Source organism: Triticum aestivum, chromosome 7B (genome assembly GCF_018294505.1).
Source record: "Triticum aestivum cultivar Chinese Spring chromosome 7B, IWGSC CS RefSeq v2.1, whole genome shotgun sequence".
NCBI lineage: Eukaryota > Viridiplantae > Streptophyta > Magnoliopsida > Poales > Poaceae > Triticum > Triticum aestivum.
Window position 1 is genome coordinate 493,137,896 of NC_057813.1, and position 23,116 is coordinate 493,161,011.

At 48.5% G+C, this 23,116-nt stretch overlaps 2 protein-coding genes and 1 pseudogene across 11 annotated transcripts; 2 read left to right on the forward strand and 1 right to left on the reverse strand.

The window, feature by feature from the left end:
• The first annotated feature begins 1,228 nt into the window (after positions 1 to 1,228).
• LOC123156140 (putative transcription factor bHLH041) lies at positions 1,229 to 6,498 on the forward strand (annotated as a pseudogene).
• A 111-nt stretch (positions 6,499 to 6,609) lies between these two features.
• Positions 6,610 to 11,025, reverse strand: LOC123156138 (histone deacetylase 2). Of its 9 annotated transcripts, none has more exons than XM_044574312.1 (15): positions 10,727 to 11,025; positions 10,588 to 10,643; positions 10,376 to 10,493; positions 10,236 to 10,298; positions 9,876 to 9,944; positions 9,603 to 9,769; positions 9,200 to 9,264; positions 9,077 to 9,123; positions 8,573 to 8,617; positions 8,438 to 8,488; positions 7,881 to 7,967; positions 7,437 to 7,524; positions 7,192 to 7,350; positions 6,904 to 7,095; positions 6,610 to 6,771 (listed from the first exon to the last, which is right to left on the reverse strand). In XM_044574312.1, exons 1-13 carry the CDS (start codon positions 10,835 to 10,837, stop codon positions 7,256 to 7,258), a joined length of 1,062 nt encoding a protein of 353 aa, XP_044430247.1. In that variant the 5' UTR covers positions 10,838 to 11,025; the 3' UTR covers positions 6,610 to 6,771; positions 6,904 to 7,095; positions 7,192 to 7,255. The 9 variants fall into 9 exon arrangements, with proteins under 9 accessions (XP_044430247.1, XP_044430246.1, XP_044430244.1 ...); XM_044574311.1 differs by having other exon boundaries at positions 6,904 to 7,092; positions 7,182 to 7,350; XM_044574309.1 differs by having other exon boundaries at positions 7,182 to 7,350; positions 10,727 to 11,024.
• Positions 10,979 to 14,256, forward strand: LOC123156137 (uncharacterized). 2 transcript variants are annotated; one of them, XR_006477857.1, is made up of 8 exons: positions 10,979 to 11,309; positions 11,406 to 11,540; positions 11,899 to 12,098; positions 12,447 to 12,590; positions 12,742 to 12,956; positions 13,034 to 13,272; positions 13,523 to 13,681; positions 13,880 to 14,256. XR_006477857.1 is itself a non-coding variant. In XM_044574304.1 (8 exons), exons 1-7 carry the CDS (start codon positions 10,979 to 10,981, stop codon positions 13,649 to 13,651), a joined length of 1,413 nt encoding a protein of 470 aa, XP_044430239.1. In that variant the 3' UTR covers positions 13,652 to 13,681; positions 13,880 to 14,256. The 2 variants fall into 2 exon arrangements, 1 of the variants encoding a protein (XP_044430239.1); XM_044574304.1 differs by having other exon boundaries at positions 13,034 to 13,292.
• Positions 14,257 to 23,116: the final 8,860 nt, after the last annotated feature.

The following is a 23,116-nucleotide window of genomic DNA, read 5'->3' on the forward strand; positions in this document are numbered from 1 at the left end:
AGAGGGAGAAAGAAAAGCACGAGTATGATATGAATACATGTGCAAATTAGATGGTTGAAAATCTTTTTTTTTTGTAAAGTTTAGTGTTTGGTCCATGGGGACAGAGAAACACATGAATCCTGATAAACAATAATTTTAAAACTAAGTCCCCACAATAGATAGAAAAACACATGAATCCTAAGAAACATTGTAGATTGAAATTAAACAACATGAAGAGGAAAAACTAAAATGGTATATGTCTCTAAGGACATTGGGTATGCACTTTTGATATAGGAATTCTGACAAGAGGTCTATGTAGATTGTATATATGTTTTTTCTAAATGTTTCTTTATCTTCTGTTTTTCTCCAATTCTTTGAACCAGATGAATGAATAATGTCACAAAAAAATTCCTACATTTTCCTTCACTTTACTGATGAACAAATAGGCTCTTAGGCCCGCAAACAAAAGGCCATTAAGAGTTAGTGGCAATCTGCTGCATGGTGAGAGTATTTTGTACTCCCTCCGTTCCTAAATATAAGTCTTTCTAGATATTTCAACTAGTGACTACATACAGAATAAAATGAGTGAATCTACACTCTAAAATATGTCTATATACATCTGTATGTGGTAGTCCATTTGAAATCTCTAAAAAGACCTACATTTAGGAACGGAGGGAGTACATCCTTTGTCCATAGTTACATGGCGCACACACATTCTAATGCTCAACTTAGATCATGAAATTATCGAATAAAATATATCGTATGCAACAAAAATTATATCATTGGATTCATTTTTACCAATTTTTTCATTGGTATAATTTTATGGCAAATTGCCATTTTGTTTAGTTGTCTTGCAGATTACTCTATATTATTTGTTTTATTGATAGTGAAAATTAAATCACGAAATATGATGACCATATGCAAACAGGGACGAAGGGAGTATTTGGACCCAACACAAAAAGAAGGGGGAACTGGTATTTTGACGTGAATGCGATTAAGTCCTAGTATTACCCCGATAAAGAAAGGTAGAACTTCCAAATTAGGCAAGCCGTGCTTACTATACAACCTTAGGATAAATCCTCCCATCCCCATGCCTTTGGAAGTTTGACCGAGTCCACGTGGCTTTTGTACTTTTCAAACGACCCGACCCCTCTCACCAACTCCCGGTTGCCACATCGACTCGCTTCTCTCCAGCCTCCACATACATACGCGCGCGCGCCCGCCCGCCATCATGGCGGCGGTAGTACGCGCCGGTCAGAGACAGAGTGCAACGGCCATGGACCTTGGAGCCGGCCGCCTCCTAAGATGAGAGGGACGCCCCCCGCACGGTGGTTTCGGTGTCTATGGACTCCGTCTTCGCGCTCGCTGCGGTGCCCCGGGCTATCGTCCTGGAGCGCGCGGCTGCGCGCGTCCCCGGCTGCCTCTATCTCTGCCTCTGGGCGCCGGTGACCGCCCAGCTCCCATCAAGGTTCGTACGTCCTCTCGTGTCGCGCTGCGGCGCCGTTGTCTCCTCGAGTCTTTCCGTCCTCTGCTCTTTACGGCGTAGTTTGTTGTGGTGCTCGCCAGCCATTTATTCTGCTTGGACGCGTGGATCGACGGCGGCGGCGGTGCTCGCGCACGGGCGAGCTTCGAGGCGTACCGGGGAGCGCTCTGCGCCGTCGTAAGCGGGTACGCATTGCAATGTACTCCCTCCGTTCGGAATTACTTGTCTCCGAAATGGATGTATCTAGAACTAGAATACATCTAGATACATCCATTTTCGCGGCAAATAATTCCGAACGGAGGGAGTACAGCTCAGTGCTCAGGTTCTTTGAGACCCATCATTCTCTCTGACGACGGCTGGTCGAACATGCAGGTGCGTGCCCGGGTGGGCGTACAGGGAGGGCCGCGCCTACATGGAGCTACCGGAGCCGGACCTGACGGCGTCGGCTTCGCTGCAGGTGCAGCAGCAGTTCTACCATGTCAGTCAGCGTCTACGAAACTTCTCTTCGTCTTGCAAACTGTCGATTGCGACAGTTCGGTCTGTGTTTGAACTTTGAAGCTGGTGGCTGACCTTTGCTCGTTTGCTCTTTGTTTGTTCCTGCAGGAAACCGGCGCGAAGGTACGTACATGAACGGCGACGCCTCGTTATTTTTACGCATTGCGTCAATGGCGCGTATTCATGGGCTGAGCCGATGATCGCGGCAGATGGCGGTGTTCATGGGATGCGAGAGCGGCGAGGTCGAGATCGGGCTGTCGACTGCATCGGTGGCAGCGGCGGCCGTGGCGGATCACGTGCACCAGTCGTTCCTGGAGGACCTCCTCCAGCTGCCGCCGGCAGGGCTGTCGTCTTCGTCCTCTCCCGTGCCGTCACTCTCGATCGGGAGCCCGGAGTACTCCTCTCTCATTCGCGCAATGGCGACGCCGGTAGCAGCGCCGGGCGAGCCATCCACGCAGCCACCGATGATGCAGGCGTCGCCGCTGCCCGGCTTGCTCGCTCCGATCGCCGAAGCCAACGACTATGCCTTAATGGTGCAGGCAATGCTCGCGGTCGTCCCCTCCTCCGGTATGTCGACCACCTCCACGCCGCCGCTTCCACCGTGTCCACCCTGGCTGGCCAGCCACCGCTCGCAGCGGTCGTCGCCGCGGCGGACGACGGCGTTCAAGCCGTATCGCGCGGCGCTCCCGCCAAGGGCGCGGCCGCGGCCAGGCGCGCCGGGGCAGAGGATGATCAAGACGTGCATCTCCCTCCTGGCAAGCGTGCACATGGCAATGCGCAACCGGCCGGAGCACGCCACGCGGCACCGCGAGGACAGCAGCGCGCCGTCCACCACCAGCCAGCTGCACCACGTGATCTCGGAGCGGCGCCGGCGCGAGCGGCTCAACGACAGCTTCCAGACCCTCAGAGCTCTGCTCCCTCCCGGCTCCAAGGTACGTACGAGTCCAAACAAAAGATCATCTCGCCATGGGTGCAAGATTCACAAATCACAACATCTCATTGCGATCCTTCATTCGTTCTGCAGAAAGACAAGGCCAACGTCCTCGCGAGCACGACGGAGTACATGGCGAAGCTGGTATCCCAGGTGACCCAGCTCCGAGAGAAGAACCTGCAGCTCGAGGCGCAGCTCGGCCTGAACCAAAGTGCAAGCGATGATAACGCCTCGGGGAAGACAGTCGAGGTCGAGGTGACCACCGGGGCGTCGACGTCGACATCGACGGCGCCGAGTCAGCAGCCGCGGGAGGTGGGCGTGCGGGTGACGGTGCGGGCGGAGTGCGACATGTCGGAGGTGCTGGCCTCGCTGCTCGCTCGGCTCAAGGGCACAGGGAGTTTCGCGGTGGTGTCCGTGGAGGCGAGACAGCAGAGCAGCGCGCTTGCACGGGCCAGCCTGACGTTGCGGATGACGGTAAGAGCTTGTACTGCTTCGTTTTCCTCGATCCCATTTGATGAACTCGGCAAAAAAATTAGATGAACTCGGCAAAACCATATGGTCGCATGTTTGCACTAGTGGGTTCAACTAACACTTTAGTTACTCCGATTTCAAATCCAGAGGTTAATCATACTCTGGCAACTTTACTTAAGGGCAGGTTGGTTTTTTTGGGGTTGATAGTGAAAAACTCGACCCATAAATCACACTTATCAAATAGGACGTCTTGGGTTTTGCATAGCCTATAGTGAGCAACTTTGGCTTCTTTTTAAAAAAACTCAAGACAAATATAGTGATATACAGTTTTTAGCTAACAAACTATTTTTGGAATGGAGCTATAACATAAACCATGTATTCTTAAAGATGGGGTATAACAAACCATGTGAAGTGACACACTTCTCGACGGGTGGTTTATGTTGTACTCCACCAAATTTAATCTAGCATTACAGGATTATATTGTTAAGTTCCTATTCAAAAGAAGTCTAGGATGGTATAATTATTTGAAACATACTCCCTTTGGTTTAAAAGGACCCAACTCAAAAATCTCTCCAACTAAGACAGACGATGAGTGGTGGATTGAATTTCATAGTTAGCAAAAAACATTCAATTTGCACGCTTGTTTTGAAAAAAATCGCATTTACTTGCACATTAATTTACATTAACTGCAATGCAAGTGTGCGTGCTAGAATTTTACATGCACCTGTGAGTTTCCTTTTAATCCTTGATCAATTTAATGTGCCACCAAATCTAAAGGAGAGCAAAAATATGGCTAACAAATCTGAAAAGCCGAAAAAATGAATTATGCCGGGGGTACACCACATTTTATTATTCAAATCCTTGGTCAAAGTCAAATTTCAGAAGACACACGGAGGGAGTATTATTCTCTATTTTCCGGTTTATAAGGCCCACATGTATTCCTAGATTGATTGTTTGACCCATGTGATACAAATTGTATATTACAAAAGCTATTTCATACTCCCTCCGTTCCTAAATATAAGTCTTTGTAGAGATTTCACTATAAACCACATACGAATGTATATAAATGCATTTTAAGTGTAGATTCATCCATTTTACTCCGTATGTAGTCCATCTAGTGGAATCTCTACAAAGACTTATATTTAGGAACGGAGGGAGTACAAAACATAACATTTGAATTTTCTAATGGCATTTAACTATTATGATATGTAACTTGTATTATGCTACTGAAATTATGGATCTAGAAAATGTGTGGCGAAAGAACTCTTCTAGTCTCGAGCTCAAATGAGCTCAGGTGAACAGTAAAATCCAAAATTGTTGAAAACATATCAAAAATATCTAAAAATAATAACGACAAACATTGTCAAAAGTTTTCAACGCTTGCAAAGTTTCATCCTAAAATGCCATTTGTAGAAGCCATGGAAATAAAAAAGAAAACATCATTCCAAAATGCTGTTGAAAATGATATTTTTGGAGCAATGGTTTTGTTTTTTTGGCCACAACTTCTACAAATGTCATATCATGATGAAATTTTTAAAGCGTTGAAAACTTTTGTTAATGTTTGTCACTCTAAAAAAATTCGGATGTCATATCATGATGAAATTTTGAAAGCACTGAAAACTTTGTTAATGTTTGTCACTAAAATTTTTCAGAAATTTTTATTTTTTTCAACGTATTTCGATTTTACTGTTCACCCGAGCTCATATGAGCTTGGGCTAAGAAGCTCCATGTCGGCTTTACAAACCGAAAAGGAGATAGTAATATTTAATTTGGTGTGGAGTTGACTAGCTTTATTGCTCGAGAGGAAGGGAAAATTTAACGTGATTGACCTCAGCGAGACGATGCAAGGAATGGCACTGATAAACCAGTGATTCTCCAATCGGATTCCTCATGTGCTCTAGCCACTCTTTTGGGTGACACTTTATCTAGGTCGGTCTATGCTCATTTAGATGCCGAGATTAAGGCACTTCTGGTTGATAGGGAGTTTGTTCCTGTGAAAATTAGTAGAGATCAAAACAGAGTAGCACATCTTTTGACACATTATAACCGTACCGAGTGTTGTACTGCAGTATGGTTGAGTTCGAGTCCTCCATGTTGTGAGGAGCAACTGACTCAAGATTGTAACCCTGCTTTTGGAAGATTCGAAGAATCTGGACTAGCCGGTGACTACGCTGATGAAAGCTGTACTAGGTCAAGCTAGTTTTCCTGAGAACCGGACATGGGTCAAACTGGCATTAAGTTAATCAGGACGTTTGAATTGGTTTTAGGAGACATAACTCGCTTTTGACCAATTAAGCAAGTATATATAGTTGAATATACTCATACTTGAATGGCACACGTTTCCAAGCTGTTAAGGTCCCATTGCCATGTGGCCACGAATATGACCAAGAAGTTGGATATGTGACCAAGCAAAGCCGTAGAGCCATCGTCCCTCCTTCCTTGAGGCATTCTCTTGTCAACCAGAAGTCGCTTCTCAGTGCTACAAGTAAAATGCCTTTTCAAACTGCGCTGCAGATTGCTAACCACTAACCACTGCCTTTGTTTTAGCCGTATGCGGTGCATGCTTATTTCGGTTAGAAGAAGAAGAAGAAGACGCGTGCTTGATGCAGTCTCATCCGTACAACATCCGTCCTGATTAATTTCTTGACGTTCTTCCCGACACTGACAACGACCAAGTAGGAGTACTTACTATAGACACAACATAGCGATGTAGCAGGCGTTGCAACGACTTGGCATGAGTACTGGATCGTAGTGTAATTTAAACTGGATAATGACGCGGTCAGGGTACTTACTGATGAAGCTTAACAAAATGTCCGCTGCAGGAGGCTGGCGACGTCGTCGACGCGACATGGCTCGAGGAAGCTCTGACGAAGGTTGTCGAGGACGCGGTGATGAAGACGCGCCGCCGGTGCCACCCCCAAGGTCGCCGTAGGTAGGACGTCAGTCAGTATTGACCGTGTCAGGGAGCCCGAGAAGGAGGCAGGAAAATGACTCTGTCTGGTGGCAATGGCGCCCTGTCTGTTTTTTCTTTCTATCGTCTTTTATCCATGTATATTGTTGAGCTTTGGTAGTGTTTGGGTCTAGATTGAAGGCCCCTATTTAGTGTAACGTAGTCTTCAGCTTGATGATAGTTGGTTACTTGTCGTCTATACAAGGCCTAATGTTGCAGTTTTGACATGAGATGGATCGGTTTTCTGAAATTCTCCTTTTTTGCTGGCACCAAAGCTGGGTCAACCTCCTGAACAGTATATGAGCAAGGAAAGGTCTAGGGCTCTAGGCACCGAGGAATTTTATTGGAAAGGAATAGTCTGGCATCAAATTCAAGCACTGGATGATGAAGCTCGGTGGCTCAGTGCCAACGACCAAGATGGTCTCCTGGCAGCTTCAACTATCCGTGTCTTTCCGCCGAGAGCTGTCATCAAAAGAGAAGGAACCAAGTTCCAAGTAGCAGGAATTACAAAACAGATAATAACTGTAAACCATCCAACAAGCCGGCGATGAAAGCCGTCTTGCCAGGAAAGCCGGCGCGACAAAAACATCATACCGTATCTCTTCTTGATAACCTTCAAGATCTATACAGTGCAAACTCTTTAAGCAGTATTTATTGGCTTCCCACGAGAAAATAGGAGTAACTGAAACCCGTACAGTATAGTTTGATGATGGGGATCAACGGGGATCTCCAGGTGTTGTCTCTCTTGTCATCATGGCGCTCTCGGCTTCCCCATTGCGTAATCTTCTGGGAAACAAAGGCCTTATGACAGTATGTACAAGGTGACAAGACTTTTCATGATCCATACATGCTGATATGATAGAACGGCAAACCTCTTCTTACAGACTATACATCCAGTGGATGTGCCCTTCAGGTTGAACACTTGTGGGCGGCAGAGGCTCCTCGTTTATTCTGGCTGGCTACCTAGCTGTATCAAGTCCTTCTGTGAGAGATTGGTAATCGAATCTGCGATCACACGTGCGCTCGACTTCATGTAGCCTCCTGAGAAGGCGGTGGGGCATGAGCAAATCGGTATGTGATTTGCAGGAGAGGAACAAAAAACACAGAATGCAGGAGAAGCCGCTCACCTGATGTCATCATGACAAGTGGAATGTTCTGATCTTTTGCAAATCTGAACACCTTCTCATCTCTGATCACCACACCTTCAGGGCTTATCTAGAATTTGGGGAGAAAGCATGCAGCAGCAGTATAACAGTGGTAACAATAATTAGTGCAGGGAACAGAAGCAAAATAAAGGCAATAATATGCTCTTCATAAGTATTTATTGTTTATTATACTTCTACGCCCAATCATTTTCCAGTTTACTGTTGTGGCATTATGGGCAGAAAAATCTAGCTTAGGTAGAGAATTATTGAACTATACCAAGTCATGTTAATAGGCGTTCATGATTAAGTTCTGTAATCTTTGGGATGATACCACTAGAAAATTATGCAGGTTGCAGCTACATTCTGCACAGGGAGTTACTTATGGATCTGATCTTTGTCAAAATATTGAGTTGATCAGAGAAGTACCTTCAAGTTGCCCAATGGATCACCATCCAGGATGTCTGTCCCAGCATTATAAATAATAAGCTGGGCCTGGAATCTAGTTTGGGCGACCTGCAAACAACATGCCCCAAAAGGAACTCTAAATAGCGTTTGGTAAAAATAATTATATTTAAATTGTGAACAACAAGAATGAATAGTTAAAGGGAAAGTGCCAACTGCTTTGAACTCATCATATATTATTTTCCATTTCAAACCTCCTTTTCAGTTGAACATAGATGCAAATAACTTCATTCAATACTATCGATGCTTTTACATCACATTCTAAAATAGTATATTAAAAGTCACCTCTATGTCCAGTTTAGTATAAGCTTCAGAACATAAATCATGTGATATACTCCCTCCATAACAAACTGTAAGACATTTTGGTATGGAGGTAGTATCATAGAGTACTCTAGTATCATATATGGCACGTAACATAACGTCTTTCACCTATTTGTCCCTAAGAATTGCAGTGCATAGGACAACTTCATTTATAAATGCAATTATTAGCGAGCACCCCATCTATAACAGTGTGAAGGTACCTTCAAAGCCTTGTCAAGCTGATCCAAGTAATCATCTGTTTCTGTCCCACTCTGAAAATGCACAATGGAGTACTCAACTCATATTTGAATTAAATGAAGAAAAATATGATCAACAGCTTGTAAAGTCCAACTTACAACTAACTCGATTTTCTGATCAATATATCGCTTAGCAGCATGATCCTAAAATAAAGTCACATCAGTTCACATAGAACATAAGAAATATTACTAGTACGAAGTAAAACGAAAATGATAATACACAATGACTGAAGTTAAAGCTGGTGACAATAACAACAGACTAATCTTCAAACAGTGGGTGTCATAGATATCATAGCAACACTAAAAATTAATTTAAGTACACAGCTGCGATTACTGTTCTTTTAGTTCTGGTAAATGCCTATTTTGCACCATCTGAACTGGATGGTATCTTCCAGAACATGATGTAGAATATGCATTTATGGGATAGGGAAGAAAACTTATGCTCAACACCAGGACGCAGACAAAAAATTTCTTGATAAATAACCTCTACACCATAAGCAATCCTTAACCACATATTGCATAAGGGTAGTCAGAGCATAACCACCAGCAGCAAAAAATTGACGTTCCGCAGGTGTGACAAGAATTCTAGATTGTGGTTCTTACAAACGGATAAATTCCAGCATTGTACATGTCCAAAATGTAAACCCTTCCTGCAAGTGAAAATTGGCATCACTGTGTCATCGTAGTGAAAACAAAATGCATACAAGAACAAAATATATGACATACCATCATTAGCAAAATCCTTCTCATGACCATTTCCTTGGTGAGCATCCAGATCTATGATCATTACTCTGCAAGTATTTAAAAGGGAATAGGTGCTTATGAAGCTAAAATAGTTAGTAAGCAATGTACACATTTGTTTGCATCCTTGCATTCACTGCTCACACATGTACTAGGTAACCAGCCAAGCAGCATAGGGTGCTTGGTAAGATGCGAACAAGCATAGCAAAATCCCTAGGGAATAAAGCAAGATTGGCATGACAGAGGATGCTTACCAACACAGATATTTGACAGAATATATTTGCAGCCGTCAGGCAAGCACATACATTGTATAAGCCAAACAGATAGTCTGCAGAGATTAAGGAACATAGTTTCTACAGTTACAGTCCAGCCAGTATAGGCTTCTCACCTTGAAATATCCAGACGGACAAACGCAAACTGAATGCAGAGCGAAATATCAGCGTATGCACAAAATCCTCCCCCTTCCTCCGCCGAACAATGGTGAAACCCTCCACCGACATTAATTGCCCATCCTCTCTCAAGCGCAAGTTTAGCTGATAAAATGGACCCACCCACCTATGAAAAAAAGAACTAGCTTACAGAGTTTCCCTGGCAGTGGCACCCAAATTATGCACCTGGTACTTTTCAGTGCAGACGGGAGCACCTAATCACGAGAGATCACCTGTTTCCGGAAGGGGTACAGTAGCCTTTGCTGTACGAGCCAATTAGGCATGAGAGTTAGTGGAGGAACCTGAGATAAAACATCTCGTTTAGCAAACCGCGCCATCGTAATTTGCTACTCCCTCCGTTCACAAATATAATATGTTCTACTCCCTCCGTCCGGAAATACTTGTCATCAAAATGAATAAAAGAGGATGTATCTAGATGTATTTTAGTTCTAGATGTATTTTTTTTTCTGAATCGGATGTATATAGACACGCCTTTAGCGTGTTTGTTCACTCATTTCAGTACGTATGTAGTCTTGTGAACGGAGGGAGTATCAATGAGGCCACCAATTAAACTTCCCCTGAGAAACTAGTACCTCTACAATGGCTGCAACCCTGAAGCTGCTCTTGAGGCTGTTCAAGTATGCCTCCGTGTGAACCTGGCCAAGCAGAGCCATGGAACAAACTTAAAGGGTATCAGACAGTATGAACCAAGTGAAAACAGATTGTTTCCTACCACCAGCAGATCTTCCCTGGAAGCCTCCAATGGCTCCACCACTCGGTTCTTCTCCAGGTGGCCTTCTTTGGTGAGGAACCTGCATATGCGGCCCCATTTGGAGGAATCAAACGGGTGCCTGCACATCACAGGACGCGCGTAAGCCGTGGTCCGATGCACGTCTATGTGGCTAGGCAAACGGTGGAGAAGAGGCGGGAGGCAGAGCAGCTCACATCTTCTCGATGCCGAGGAAGGCGATGTCGTACGCCGTCGAGTAGACCACCGGAGCCTGCCAGGCAATCGCAGCCACGGATTAAGCGGGTGATCGGGGGTGACCGGAGGAGCATCTCATCTCCCCGCCGGATGACTGACCTTGGAGCCCGGCACGTCGAAGTAGAGCTTGCTGGAGATGATACGGTTGCGGCGGAGGGCGTCCGCCGGCGCGGCCCCCGGCACGGAGGCGGCGGCGGACGACGAGGACATCCCGGCCGCCGGCCTGGGCGAGAGGGCTCGGGCGGGGATGGAGAGGGGGGCGGGGATGGTCGCCTCGGTCTCGCGGGCTCGCTCTGGGCTGGGAGTTTGCGTTGTGTTGCCGCTTATTACCTCCCGCGGGGCAGAGGCGCCATGGCGATGGGGCTCGGGAGAATCAGAATCATTCGGTGGCGGGGGCGGTGCTGTACTTTTTGCGAGAGAGTGCTTCTGAAGTTGGACATTTGCATCGCTAGCCCTCCTTCCCTTGCTGCAGGGAATCTCTGGAGTTTGGAGCACACGTATAGAATTTACGCGGAAGAACGGTGGTTGAATGTAAAATATCCACCGCCGTCGAGGGGGGATTCGCTCTCGCTCTCCTCCGCCGCTGCCGCCGCTTCCATGGCGATCTCGAGGCCCCGGAGCCGCGCCGTCCCCTTCATCCCGCTCCTGCTCCTCGTCCTCCTCGTCCCGTTAATCTACTCCGGTACGGCCCTGAGACGCCTTCCACCCCTCGATTCCAGCACACACACACTGCGCGGTCTGCCCTGCTGACGATCCAATCTGGTGTCGCTTCTTGCAGTTTCCAGGCTACGCTTGAGCTGGGCGCAGGAGAGGGAGTTGGGCATGCCTCCTCCTGCTCTGCCGAAGCGCCCCGATCGCCTCGTGCTCGGCCCGGCCGCCGGCCAGGGCCGCCCCGACCGCCTCCAGTGCCAAGGTTTCTCCTCCTCTTAGTTCCGATTTCTCGCATTGTGACTTGTGATTCTCATATGGACTGTAAGCTCTAACTGCATTGTACCAGTTTGAAGCGACTCCAAGGTTTCTCCTCAAAGGAGATTAGGGAACAAGAATACTGTTATCAATGCTTTGTAAAGATTGTACATGCTGTTCTGAATGTAAAATTGACCAGGGTCTAGGATGTTCTCTATGTGCTTTTTTTTACAGCATGTTCTCTATATGCTTAGTAGTGCCAGTTAGGCTGCAGGATACCACATAAGATAATTCGTACTTCTATAGCGTGAACGGGATCCACATCTGCTGTGTATCCACTAACTACATTTTACCATTTTCTTCAGGACTTAAAGCTGTGAATAAGATAAGTCTATCAAGTGAACCTGGAGAACATGTTTCTTTTGTTACAGTGTTCACAACCTACAGTTCTGACCCAGCTGGGGCTGGCAAACGGTCATCTGATGTTGTAACTGTTGGAAAGCATTTTTATAGCAAGGAGGAAAGGTCCATGGCCATTCTTAATACTTTCATCAGCTTCATACAGGTAGATCTTCCTTTTCCTCTTGTTTGTGCTGGCCACTAACTACTAACTATTAATATAATCAAATATTGTATTATCAAAGTTTGGAATGATTCAAATCACTGTCAGCTAAGAGAATACTGAGAGATAGTTCAATGGTAGTAAAGATAGATAAGAAATTACAGTGAAGACTGTAAAATAGAACATTGATACCACTGTTATTCCCCTCCCCCTTTTTCCACATAGTACTTTTGTTAGCCTTCTGGCATATAATTTGAATCCTTAAAAATTAGAAGGAACACATGATCTTCCTTCATTGACGATTGTGAGGATGTTTGTTTAACGTCTGATCTTATTTCTAGAACTCTGTAGGTGTCAATGCCAAGAAGCGATGTGATAATATTGACTGGTCCTAAATCAAAATTGTCAATAAATCAAGGGAAGGCCTCAATACTGCCAATTGAGGGAAATTATTCTCGAGGCAACCTGATGCTTCAGAGGATCAAGTCCTACATTGTAAGTTTGTATGCTTCATGCAAACATCTTCCTGCATATGCTTTTCCTTTAGTACTACTTGTGTGATCTAGAAATATTACTGTGTTCAACCATCTATGTGCGTTATTTTTTCCAGAAAACTGATATGTTTGTGTTTCTGGTCCATATATAGGACTTTCTAGAGCTAAAACTTGAGGAGGTTGACTGTGTGAACTGTGCTCGTCATTTTGTTTTCACTGATTCTGATATGGCAGTGGTTGAGGATATTGGACATATCTTCACGAGCTATCCTAATTGGCACCTTGCTCTTACATTTCGTAATAACAAAGGCCAACCCTTGAACTCTGGATTTATAGCGGTGAGAGGGACCAGAGATGGCATCTCTAAGTAAGTGAACATCTATGTAACAGATCTTAGGATGAAAACTTGGCATTGCCTTAAATAATTCCTTCATTTGCTTTTAGGGCTATCGAATTCTTCAATGAAGTTCTTAAAGCATACAATCTAAAGTATATGAAGGCGTCCCGCATGCTTGGTGATCAATTAGCACTGGCATGGGTTGTGAAGTCTTATCTATCATCAGCCTTTGGAAAATTTTCTAGGCATGAAACATTTACTGGTGAAGTCAATGGAGCATCTGTTCTGTTTTTGCCTTGTGAAGTTTATAATTGGACTCCACCTGAGGGTGCTGGACAATTTCATGGTATGCCCTTGGATGTTAAGGTACATATTTTTTCCTATTCTAATGCATGTCCTCCTCATGATAGAATTTTAGTTTTGTTTAACCACTAGTTGCACAGTCATGCTATTTTGTAATCAGTACACTGCTTTTTATTGTTGCCACTTGCCACTTGTCAAGTGTTACACTTGCTGATATTTTGGAGCATGTTGTTATATGCGGTATCTTTTTCATTAAATATGATAGCATGCCAAATCTGATATAATGTTCTTAGGTTGTTCATTTCAAAGGTTCAAGAAAGCGTTTGATGCTTGAGGCATGGGATTTCTACAATTCAACCTCTCAATTATCTGATATGTTGTGCCTAATCCTGAAGAGTGGCAGAACAAAATATGACTTCTGAACCTTTTGTTCCACGATGAAGTGACATCTGGTAGTCTCTCTCTCCTTACAGACATCACAGGCTGGTTCGGCATTTTGTGCTTTATTTTCCTTAATCTTAGTTCATTTAACACAATTAATATTAGTCTTTGTTGCTGTATGTGTAATGCTTTATGTATGGCTTATAACGTGTTTACTGGTTTCTACAAAGTGTGCTTTGCTCTAAAACAAGCTTGTCTTCTTTTCGCAGTTGATCCTCATTGAGCTCCAGATATGTATCTATTTGTTGGCACAGGCTCCAACTCTGCAGTTGTGAGCGATTGCAAGAATTCAAGCGCCACATAGCGCAAATAGAGTCATCAGGAACTCAGGTTATGCACAAGGAAAACAGGGTGATCCAGATTGTGCTGAGGGTAGCTCGGGAATATGAGATTGGTGCCACGACTCCCGTGGAAGGTGGACCCATTCATACACGATATTAGCTAGGAGTAGCAGGGTGATCATGTAGGAAATCACCAGTTGTTTTGGTGATGGTTCTTGGTAGCTTTGTCACCCTTCATCACTATTCATGCTGTAACAGTTTCTTGGTTGTGGCTGATGAGGTTACTCGGAATTTTTCGCTTTCAATACAGGCTACGTGCTGTAATAGTTTTCCAAAGAATTTTCAACCAACGAAGCTAGTAATACATTGCAAGAAAGAATAATATAATTGATTTAACCAAAGAATGTGATGACACACTGTAGCTTCGATAAGATCATGCTAACTCCCATGGTAGTAAGACCATACGAAGTTACCAACTCCTTTTCGATGTAATAATGGACATCACTACCTATGACAAGACCATGCGAACTCCTATACTGATACTCATCACTGCATTACTAGGTAGCTATGGTAAGATCATGCTATGTCCCGAAACTCGATGAAGGCGACGACGACGGTGGTGTCGTCCTTCTTCCCTCTGAATTTATTCCGTCCGTGTTCCCGGGCGGCGATGCTGAACGGCGTGTCCTGGGTACGCCTTGCCGCGGCGTAAGCTTGGCTGGCGATGATGTCGGCCATGTTTTTGGGCGTGAAGCTGAGCGCCAGGCCCGACTGCACGATCTTCTCCAGCATCACGTCGAACACGTTGTCGAAGAGCCCGTCGGACGCGACCACCACCACGTCGCCTTCCTCCACGGCGATCTCGCCCACCGCCGCGTCGCTGACCTTGTTGCTCTCCTCGGAGTCGGAGCTGAGCTGGAACGGGCAGTTGAAATAGGATTGCTGCGGCTGCGACCGGTGCAGGATCCGGCCGTCGCGGAACACGGCGAAGCCGCTGTCGCCGACGTACGCCCACCTGAGGGCCCTGCCGGCGAGCGACACGATGACGGCCGTGGACGCAGCCGGCGTGCCAGATGCGACCGTCTGCTGGTACGCCTTCTCCAGCAGCGCGTAGGGGCAGATGCCGCCGGGCGGCGGCGGCGCGGCGGCGGAGGACGCCACGACCTCCGACAGGGCGCTCGCCATGAGCCCGCGCGAGAACGCGGCGGCGTCCACGCCCTCCAAGCGGCATCCCCCGACGCCGTCCGCGACGCCGATGACGCCGGCCACGGCGTGGAAGAAGTGCGCGTCCTCGTCGTGCTCCGGCAGGTAGCACGACGCGGCTCTCATCCTCAGCGCCGCGCCCGTGGGGGGGTTACTCCGCCGCGCGCGCGGCTGCAGCTGCCGCGCCAGGTAGGCGGCGTACCTCGCGACGTCCTCGCGGCCGGCGGCGGCGGAGGGCGGCAGGCTCCCGAGGCGGATGCCCACGGCGATCCGGAGGGCCGCGGGGGTCCGACTGCTGATCTCGCTTAGGGTTTGGCGGATCTGCGGCGGCGCCTCCATTGGCCTCGGTCGAAGTCCTCGATCGATCGGGCTCTTTGGACTTGGATTTCTCCGGCGATCGATCGATCGAGTTGGCGATCTTGGCTTATTTAGTACTACTCGCGATCGATGGCGCGAGGGTTATTGGCTGATTACGCGTTCCGGTTCCAGATCGGGCGCGCGAGCTCTGGCGTTTCTTGGCCGGCGCGCCAGCACTTGCTGCTCCTCTTTGTATTCGAATTCGCGCCGGGGCGGGAGTTGTGGACTTTGCTTTGCCTTCGAGCTGTCGCGCGCAGGCAGAAGTAAATCGTATAGGACTCGGTGCCGATACGGTGTAGGAGTATCGTATACCGTATGATTTTTTTAGGGGATCGTATACCGTATGATGAAGTTCCCTGGCTGGCTCGATACGGTATACGGGTCAATGTTCGGCCTTGTCGGTCCAATCACAAAACTTGTTTCGATTAGAGAACGAGGGTCAATGTTCGGCGTTCTTAGGCTGTTACCAGTGTTGCAGCAGAGACAGACACCCCCGTGGATCGTCTTGGGCGACTTCAATATGTATCGCTTTGCGCATAAGAAATCCCATGGCCACATTAACTCGAACCTCATGGAGATGTTCAATGCTTGGATCATAAAGCATGGGCTGGATGATATCCAGATTGACAATAGGATGTTTACCTCGTCAAATAAGAGATCCTCCCCCACTCTAGTTCGGCTAGATCGTGTCCTGGTGAATGCCGCCTGTAACTTGAGCATTTTGCAGACATCTGCTTCTTGTGTGTCTGCCACTACTTCTGACCACACATCCATCCTAGTGCAGTTTCGTGCAGACATGATCAGAAGCAGGTTGTTCAGGAGGGAGAACCACCCGCTTCAGATGGAGGAGGCCAAAGACATTATCCAAGATTGTTGGTCCCGAGGCACTAGAGCATTTCAATCTTCTGCGCCGCTCATCAACTTTAAGATGAGAAGGGTTAGAGCCGCTCTAAGGCACTAGTGTTGGCGTCAGTCTAGCCTTAAAGTGCTTATTGAGAATAATAAACATGTCGTCAGCTTCGTGAATTATGTTGAAGAAAGGAGACTTTTGCCAACGCTGGAAGTAGTTCTTCGCGAGTTCGCTTCGGCCAGGGCTGAGCAGCTGATACTATGGCAAACTGCTTTGTGGCGTCGATGGGCCAAATTGCGTTGGTGTGTTTGGGGATGAAAACAACCAGTTCTTTCATGCGACTGCCAATTATCAGGCATGTTGTAACAAAGTCAAGGTTCTTGTGCAAGATGGTGTGTAGTACTATCAGAATTGTCAAACGCTCAATTTGGCAACTACATACTTCACTGATATTTTGGGCCAGCCTGCTCTCTCCATGCCAACGGTTCAGCTTAGTGCTTTGTACAGTCCTGCTGATCTCTCTGAGCTGGCCAATGGTTTTTCCTGGGCTGAGATTGTCCGTGCTATTGATATGTCACCAAATAATAGAAGTCCCGGTTCGGATGGGTTTACTAATGAGTTCTACAAGGCCTTTAAGCATTTGATAAAAGATGACCTCCTCAAGTTCTTCGAGGACTTCCATGATCGCGTTGCTTTGGATGGTATCAATATTGCTTTCATCACATTGCTCCCTAAGAAAGATACACCTTTGGAGTTGCGGGATTATAGGTCCATCTCATTGGTACATAGTGCACCTAAGTTGGTGTCCAAGGTTTTGGCAAACAGGCTTCAAGGGTGTTGAGGGAGTTCCAGACTAGGGGGTGTCCGGATAGCCGAACTATCATCATCGGCCGGACTCCAAGACTATGAAGATACAAGATTGAAGACTTCGTCCCGTGTCCGGATGAGACTTTCCTTGGCGTGGAAGGCAAGCTTGGCAATACGGATATGTAGATCTCCTACCTTTGTAACCGACTCTGCGTAACCCTAGCCCTCTCCGGTGTCTATATAAACCGGATGGCTTTAGTCCATAGGACGAACAACAATCATACCATAGGCTAGCTTCTAGGGTTTAGCCTCCTTGATCTCGTGGTAGATCTACTCTTGTAACCCACATCATCAATATTAATCAAGCAGGACGTAGAGTTTTACCTCCATCAAGAGGGCCCGAACCTGGGTAAAAACGTCGTGTCCCTCGTTTCCTGTTACCATCCACCTAGACGCACAGTTCGGGACCCACTACCCGAGATCCTCCGGTTTTGACACCGACATTGGTGCTTTCATTGAGAGTTCCTCTGTGTCGTCACCGATAGGCTCGATGGCTTCTTCGATCATCAACGACGATGCAGTCCAGGGTGAGACCTTCCTCCCCAGACAGATCCTCGTATTCGGCGGCTTCGCACTGCGGGCCAATTCGCTTGGCCAGCTGGAGCAGATCGAAGGCTACGCCCCTGGCCGTCAGGTCAGATTTGGAAGTTTGAACTTCACGGCTGACATCCGCGGGGACTTGATCCTCGACGGATTCGAGCCACAGCCGAGCATGCTGTACTGTCACGATGGGCATGATTTAGCTCTGCAGCCGGACAGTACCCTGGAGGCCGCACTCGAACCCGCTCCGATCTTCGACTTGGAGCCGGCTGCGCAGACCAAGGACGGATGGCTAGACACCGCCTCTGGGGCTGCAACCTCTACGGCGATAGAGCCGAACACCGATCTTGTCCCCCATGAAGCCCGTGACTCCGAGGTGCCGGACTCTGGACCTCCCGCACCCCCTCCAGTTGAATCCGACTGGGCGCCAATCATGGAGTTCACCGCGGCGGACATCTTTCAACACAAACCTTTTGGCGACATCTTAAGTTCGCTAAAGTACCTCTCGTTATCAGGAGAGGCCTGGCCGGACTGCGGCCAGGACGGTTGGGATGCGGACGACGAAGAAATTCAGAGCCCACCCACCACCCACTTGGTAGCCACTGTCGACGATCTAACCGACATGCTAGATTACGACTCTGAGGACATCGACGGTATGGACGACGATGCCGGAGACGACCAAGAACCAGCGCCCACCGGGCACTGGAAAGCCACCTCTTCATACGACATATACATGGTGGATATCTCAAAGGATGGGAACGGCGAAGGAATAGCGGAGGATGACCCCTCCAAGAAACAGCCCAAGCGCCGGCGTCAGCGGCGCCGCTCTAAATCCCGCCATAGCAAGAATGAGGATTCCGGCACCGGAGACAATAATACACCGGATAGCGCCGAAGACAACCCACTCCAGCAAGATCCAGCACAGGAGGAGGGGGACACCAGCCCTCATGAGAGGGCGGCCGAAGAAGAGGTAGAGGACTATATGCCTCCCTCCGGAGACGAGGCAAGCCTCGACGACGACGAATTCGTCGTGCCTGAGGATCCCGTCGACCAGGAGCGTTTCAAACGCAGGCTTATGGCCACGGCAAACAGCCTCAAGAAAAAGCAGCAGCAGCTTAGAGCTGATCAAGATCTGCTAGCCGACAGATAGACCGAAGTCCTCGCGGCCGAAGAGCATGAACTCGAACGCCCCTCCAAAAGCTACCCCAAACGTAAGCTGCTCCCCCGATTAGAGGTGGAGGCACATGATCCCGCTTCACCAGGAGACAATACGGCTGATCGACCACCCCGTGGTCGCGACAGAGAGGCCTCAAGGCCCTTCAATAGACCCGTACCCCGGCATCGCTCGAAAAGCACAAGGCCACAGGGGAACACTCCGGACCTGCGCGACATATTGGAGGATAAGGCAAGACAATCAAGATCAATCTATGGATCACGTGGGCGCCCCACGATACGTGACGATCACCATCACCCTAGACACAGTAACTCCGACCGGGCCGAACACAACAGACAAAGCTCTTTTGAGGTCCGTCGCGATATCGCCCAGTACAGAGGCGCTGCACACCCACTGTGCTTCACAGATGAGGTGATGGATCATCAAATCCTAGAAGGGTTTAAACCCGTCAATATTGAATCTTATGATAGCACAACAGACCCCGCGGTTTGGATCGAGGACTATCTCCTCCACATCCACATGGCCCACGGAGACGATCTCCACGCCATCAAATATCTCGCACTCAAACTTAAAGGACCAGCCCGGCACTGGCTTAACAGCTTGCCAGCAGAGTCAATCGGGAGTTGGGAGGACCTGGAAGCCGCATTCCTCGATAACTTCCAAGGCACGTACGTGCGACCACCAGATGCAGATGACCTAAGCCACATAATTCAGCAGCCAGACGAATCGGCCAGACAATTCTGGACATGGTTCTTAACCAAGAAAAACCAAATCGTCGATTGTCCGGATGCCGAGGCCCTCGCGGCCTTCAAGCATAACATCCGTGACGAGTGGCTTGCCCGGCACCTGGGACAGGAAAAGCCGAAATCCATGGCAGCCCTTACATCACTCATGCCCCGCTTCTGTGCGGGCGAGGACAGCTAGCTAGCACGCAGCAACAACCTCAAAAAAAATTCTGGCAGTCCGGATATCAAGGACCGTAGTGGCAGGTCGCGTCGCAACAAAAACAAACGCCGCATTAACGGCGATAATAGTGAGGATACGACAGTCAATGCCGGATTCAGAGGCTCTAAACCCGGTCAACGGAAAAAGCCATTCAAAAGAACAACTCAGGGTCCGTCCAATTTGGGCCGAATTCTCGGCCGCTTGTGCCAGATACATGGCACCCCTGAAAAGCTAGCTAACCACACCAATAGGGACTGTTGGGTGTTCAAGCAGGCAGGCAAGTTAATTGCCAAAAACAGCGACAAAGGGCTACATAGCGACGACGAGGAAGAGACCCGACCGCCGAACAATAGAGGACAGAAGGGTTTCCCCCCACAGGTGCGGACGGTGAACATGATATATGCCACGCACATACCCAAAAGGGAGCGGAAGCGTGCACTCAGGGATGTATACGCGATGGAGCCAGTTGCCCCGAAGTTCAATCCATGGTCCTCTTGCCCGATCACCTTTGACCAAAGGGACCACCCCACCAGCATTCACCATGGTGGGTTCGCCGCATTGGTTCTAGACCCAATCGTCGATGGATTTCATCTCACCAGAGTCCTGATGGACGGCGGTAGCAGCCTAAACCTGCTTTATCAGGACACGATGCGCAAAATGGGCATAGACCCCTCAAGGATTAAACCTACCAAGATGACCTTTAAAGGCGTCATACCAGGTGTAGAAGCCAATTGTACAGGCTCAGTTACACTGGAAGTGGTCTTCGGATCCCCGGATAACTTCCGAAGCGAGGAGTTAATCTTCGACATAGTCCCGTTCCGCAGCGGCTATCATGCCTTGCTCGGACGTACCGCGTTCACAAAATTCAACGCGGTGCCGCACTATGCATACCTCAAGCTCAAGATGCCATGCCCTAGAGGAGTCATCACGGTCAACGGAAACACTGAACGCTCCCTCCGAACGGAGGAACATACAGCGGCTCTCGCGGCAGAAGTAGAAAGCAGCCTTTTAAGGCAATTCTCGAGTCCGGCTGCTAAGCGGCCGGACACAGCTAAGCGTGCCCGGAGTAACCTACAACACGACCACCTGGCACGTTCCGAGCACGCGTAGCAGTGCGGCCCCAACCCCAGCCCCTGTAAAACATTAAGACAGACCCTTCGCGTACTCCATTACGCTCTGAAGATACCATGGGCATGGGGCAAGGGGCTCGACCACGATAAGCCCAGACTGCGGCTCAACCGCACCAGGGGCTCTTAAGTGTGTCATTTCTTTTTCTTTTCCTTTTATTTTTTACCTACAGGACTCCGTTCGTCAGAGGCCCTATCCGGCAGCAGACACGCCGAACCCACGATGTAGCAGCCACGGAAGGAGAAAGGCTACAACGAAAATCCAGGTGGTCTCCATCATGAGCATTAAATTTGTTTTATGCATTATTCCGTAGCCTACCCCTGGAGGGGGACATGTTAAACAGTCCCATCCCTTTCTTACCGCACCACTTGTATCGTCCTGCACTTACAGCAGTTTTTATTGAATAAAGCAATGCAGCGCATTTTTGCTTCTAATTGCATTTCTTTCTTACACATATGTTCATCTATGACATGTTGCATCCGTACGTTTTGGTACGGCCAAATATACCAGGGGCTTATGTTTCCCGCGTTACGGTGTGATAAGTCCGAACACTTTCACAAGTGCGGCACCCCGAACTTATAGCATTATATGCATCGGCTCCGAATTGTTGGGGAACGTTGTAGAAAATTAAAATTTTTCCTACGGTTTCACCAAGATCCATCTATGAGTTCATCTAAGAAACGAGTCATGGGAGAGAGATTGCATCTACATACCACTTTGTAGATCGCGCGGAAGCGTTCAAAAGAACGGGGTTGAAGTATTCATTCTCGTCGTGATCCTATCACCGGAGATCCTAGCGCCGAACGGACGGCACCTCCGCGTTCAACACACGTACGGTCAGCGTGACGTCTCCTCCGTCTTGATCCAGCAAGGGGGAAGGAGAGGTTGATGATGATAGCTCTAGCAGCAGCACAACGGCGTGGTGGTGGTGGAACAGCAGCACTCCGGCAGGGCTTCGCCAAGCGCGTGACGGAGGAGGAAGAGGTGTAGCAGGGGGAGGGAGGCGCCAGAACTTCAGGGTGCGGCTGCCCCCCTCCCCCTCCCTTTATATAGGCCCCCAAGGGGGGGCGCCGGCCCTGGGAGATCCAATCTCCCAAGGGGGCGGCGGCCAAGGGGGTGGAGTACCCCCCCAAGGCAAGTGGGGCGCCCCCCCCACCCTAGGGTTTCAACCCTAGGCGTAGGGGGTGGGCCAAGGGGAGCGCACCAGCCCACTATGGGCTGGTTCCCCTCCCCACTTCGGCCCTTGGGGCCCTCCGGGATGGGTGGCCCCACCCGATGGACCCCCGGGACCCTTCCGGTGGTCCCGGTACAATACCGGGTGACCCCGAAACTTTCCCGATGGCCGAAATACCACTTCCTATATAGTTTTCTTTACCTCCGGACCATTTCGGAACTCCTCATGACGTCCGGAATCTCATCCGGGACTCCGAACAACATTCGGTATGCTGCATACTCATATTCATACAACCCTAGCGTCACCAAATCTTAAGTGTGTAGACCCTACGGGTTCGGGAGACACGTAGACATGACCGAGACGGCTCTCGGGCAATAACCAACAGCGGGATCTGGATACCCATGTTGGTTCCCACATGCTCCTCGATGATCTCATCGGATGAACCACGATGTCGAGGATTCGAATAACCCCGTATACAATTCCCTTTGTCAATCGGTACGTTACATGCCCGAGACTCGATCGTCGGTATCCCAATACCTCGTTCAGTCTCGTTACCGGTAAGTCACTTTACTCGTACCGTAATGCATGATACCGTGACCAAACACTTGGTCACTTTGAGCTCATTATGATGATGCATTACCGAGTGGGCCCAGAGATACCTCTCCGTCATACGGAGTGACAAATCCCAGTCTCGATCTGTGTCAACCCAACAGACACTTTCGGAGATACCTGTAGTGCACCTTTATAGTCACCCAGTTACGTTGTGACGTTTGGTACACCCAAAGCACTCTTACGGTATCCGGGAGTTACACGATCTCATGGTCTAAGGAAGAGATACTTGACATTGAAAAAGCTCTAGCAAAACGAACTACACGATCTTGTGCTATGCTTAGGATTGGGTCTTGTCCATCACATCATTCTCCTAAT

Coding starts and splice junctions, on each gene's coding strand:
- LOC123156138 (XM_044574310.1), bottom strand. CDS start 10,837: ATGTCCTCGTCGTCCGCCGCCGCCTCCGTGCCGGGGGCCGCGCCGGCG. Junction 9,265..9,602: donor GTCCGTCTGGATATTTCAAG/GTGAGAAGCCTA, acceptor AAATACTTGCAG/AGTAATGATCATAGATCTGG. Junction 9,124..9,199: donor GAAGGATTTTGCTAATGATG/GTATGTCATATA, acceptor TTTCACTTGCAG/GAAGGGTTTACATTTTGGAC.
- LOC123156137 (XM_044574304.1), top strand. CDS start 10,979: ATGGCGATGGGGCTCGGGAGAATCAGAATCATTCGGTGGCGGGGGCGG. Junction 11,541..11,898: donor CGACCGCCTCCAGTGCCAAG/GTTTCTCCTCCT, acceptor CATTTTCTTCAG/GACTTAAAGCTGTGAATAAG. Junction 13,293..13,522: donor GTATGCCCTTGGATGTTAAG/GTACATATTTTT, acceptor TAATGTTCTTAG/GTTGTTCATTTCAAAGGTTC.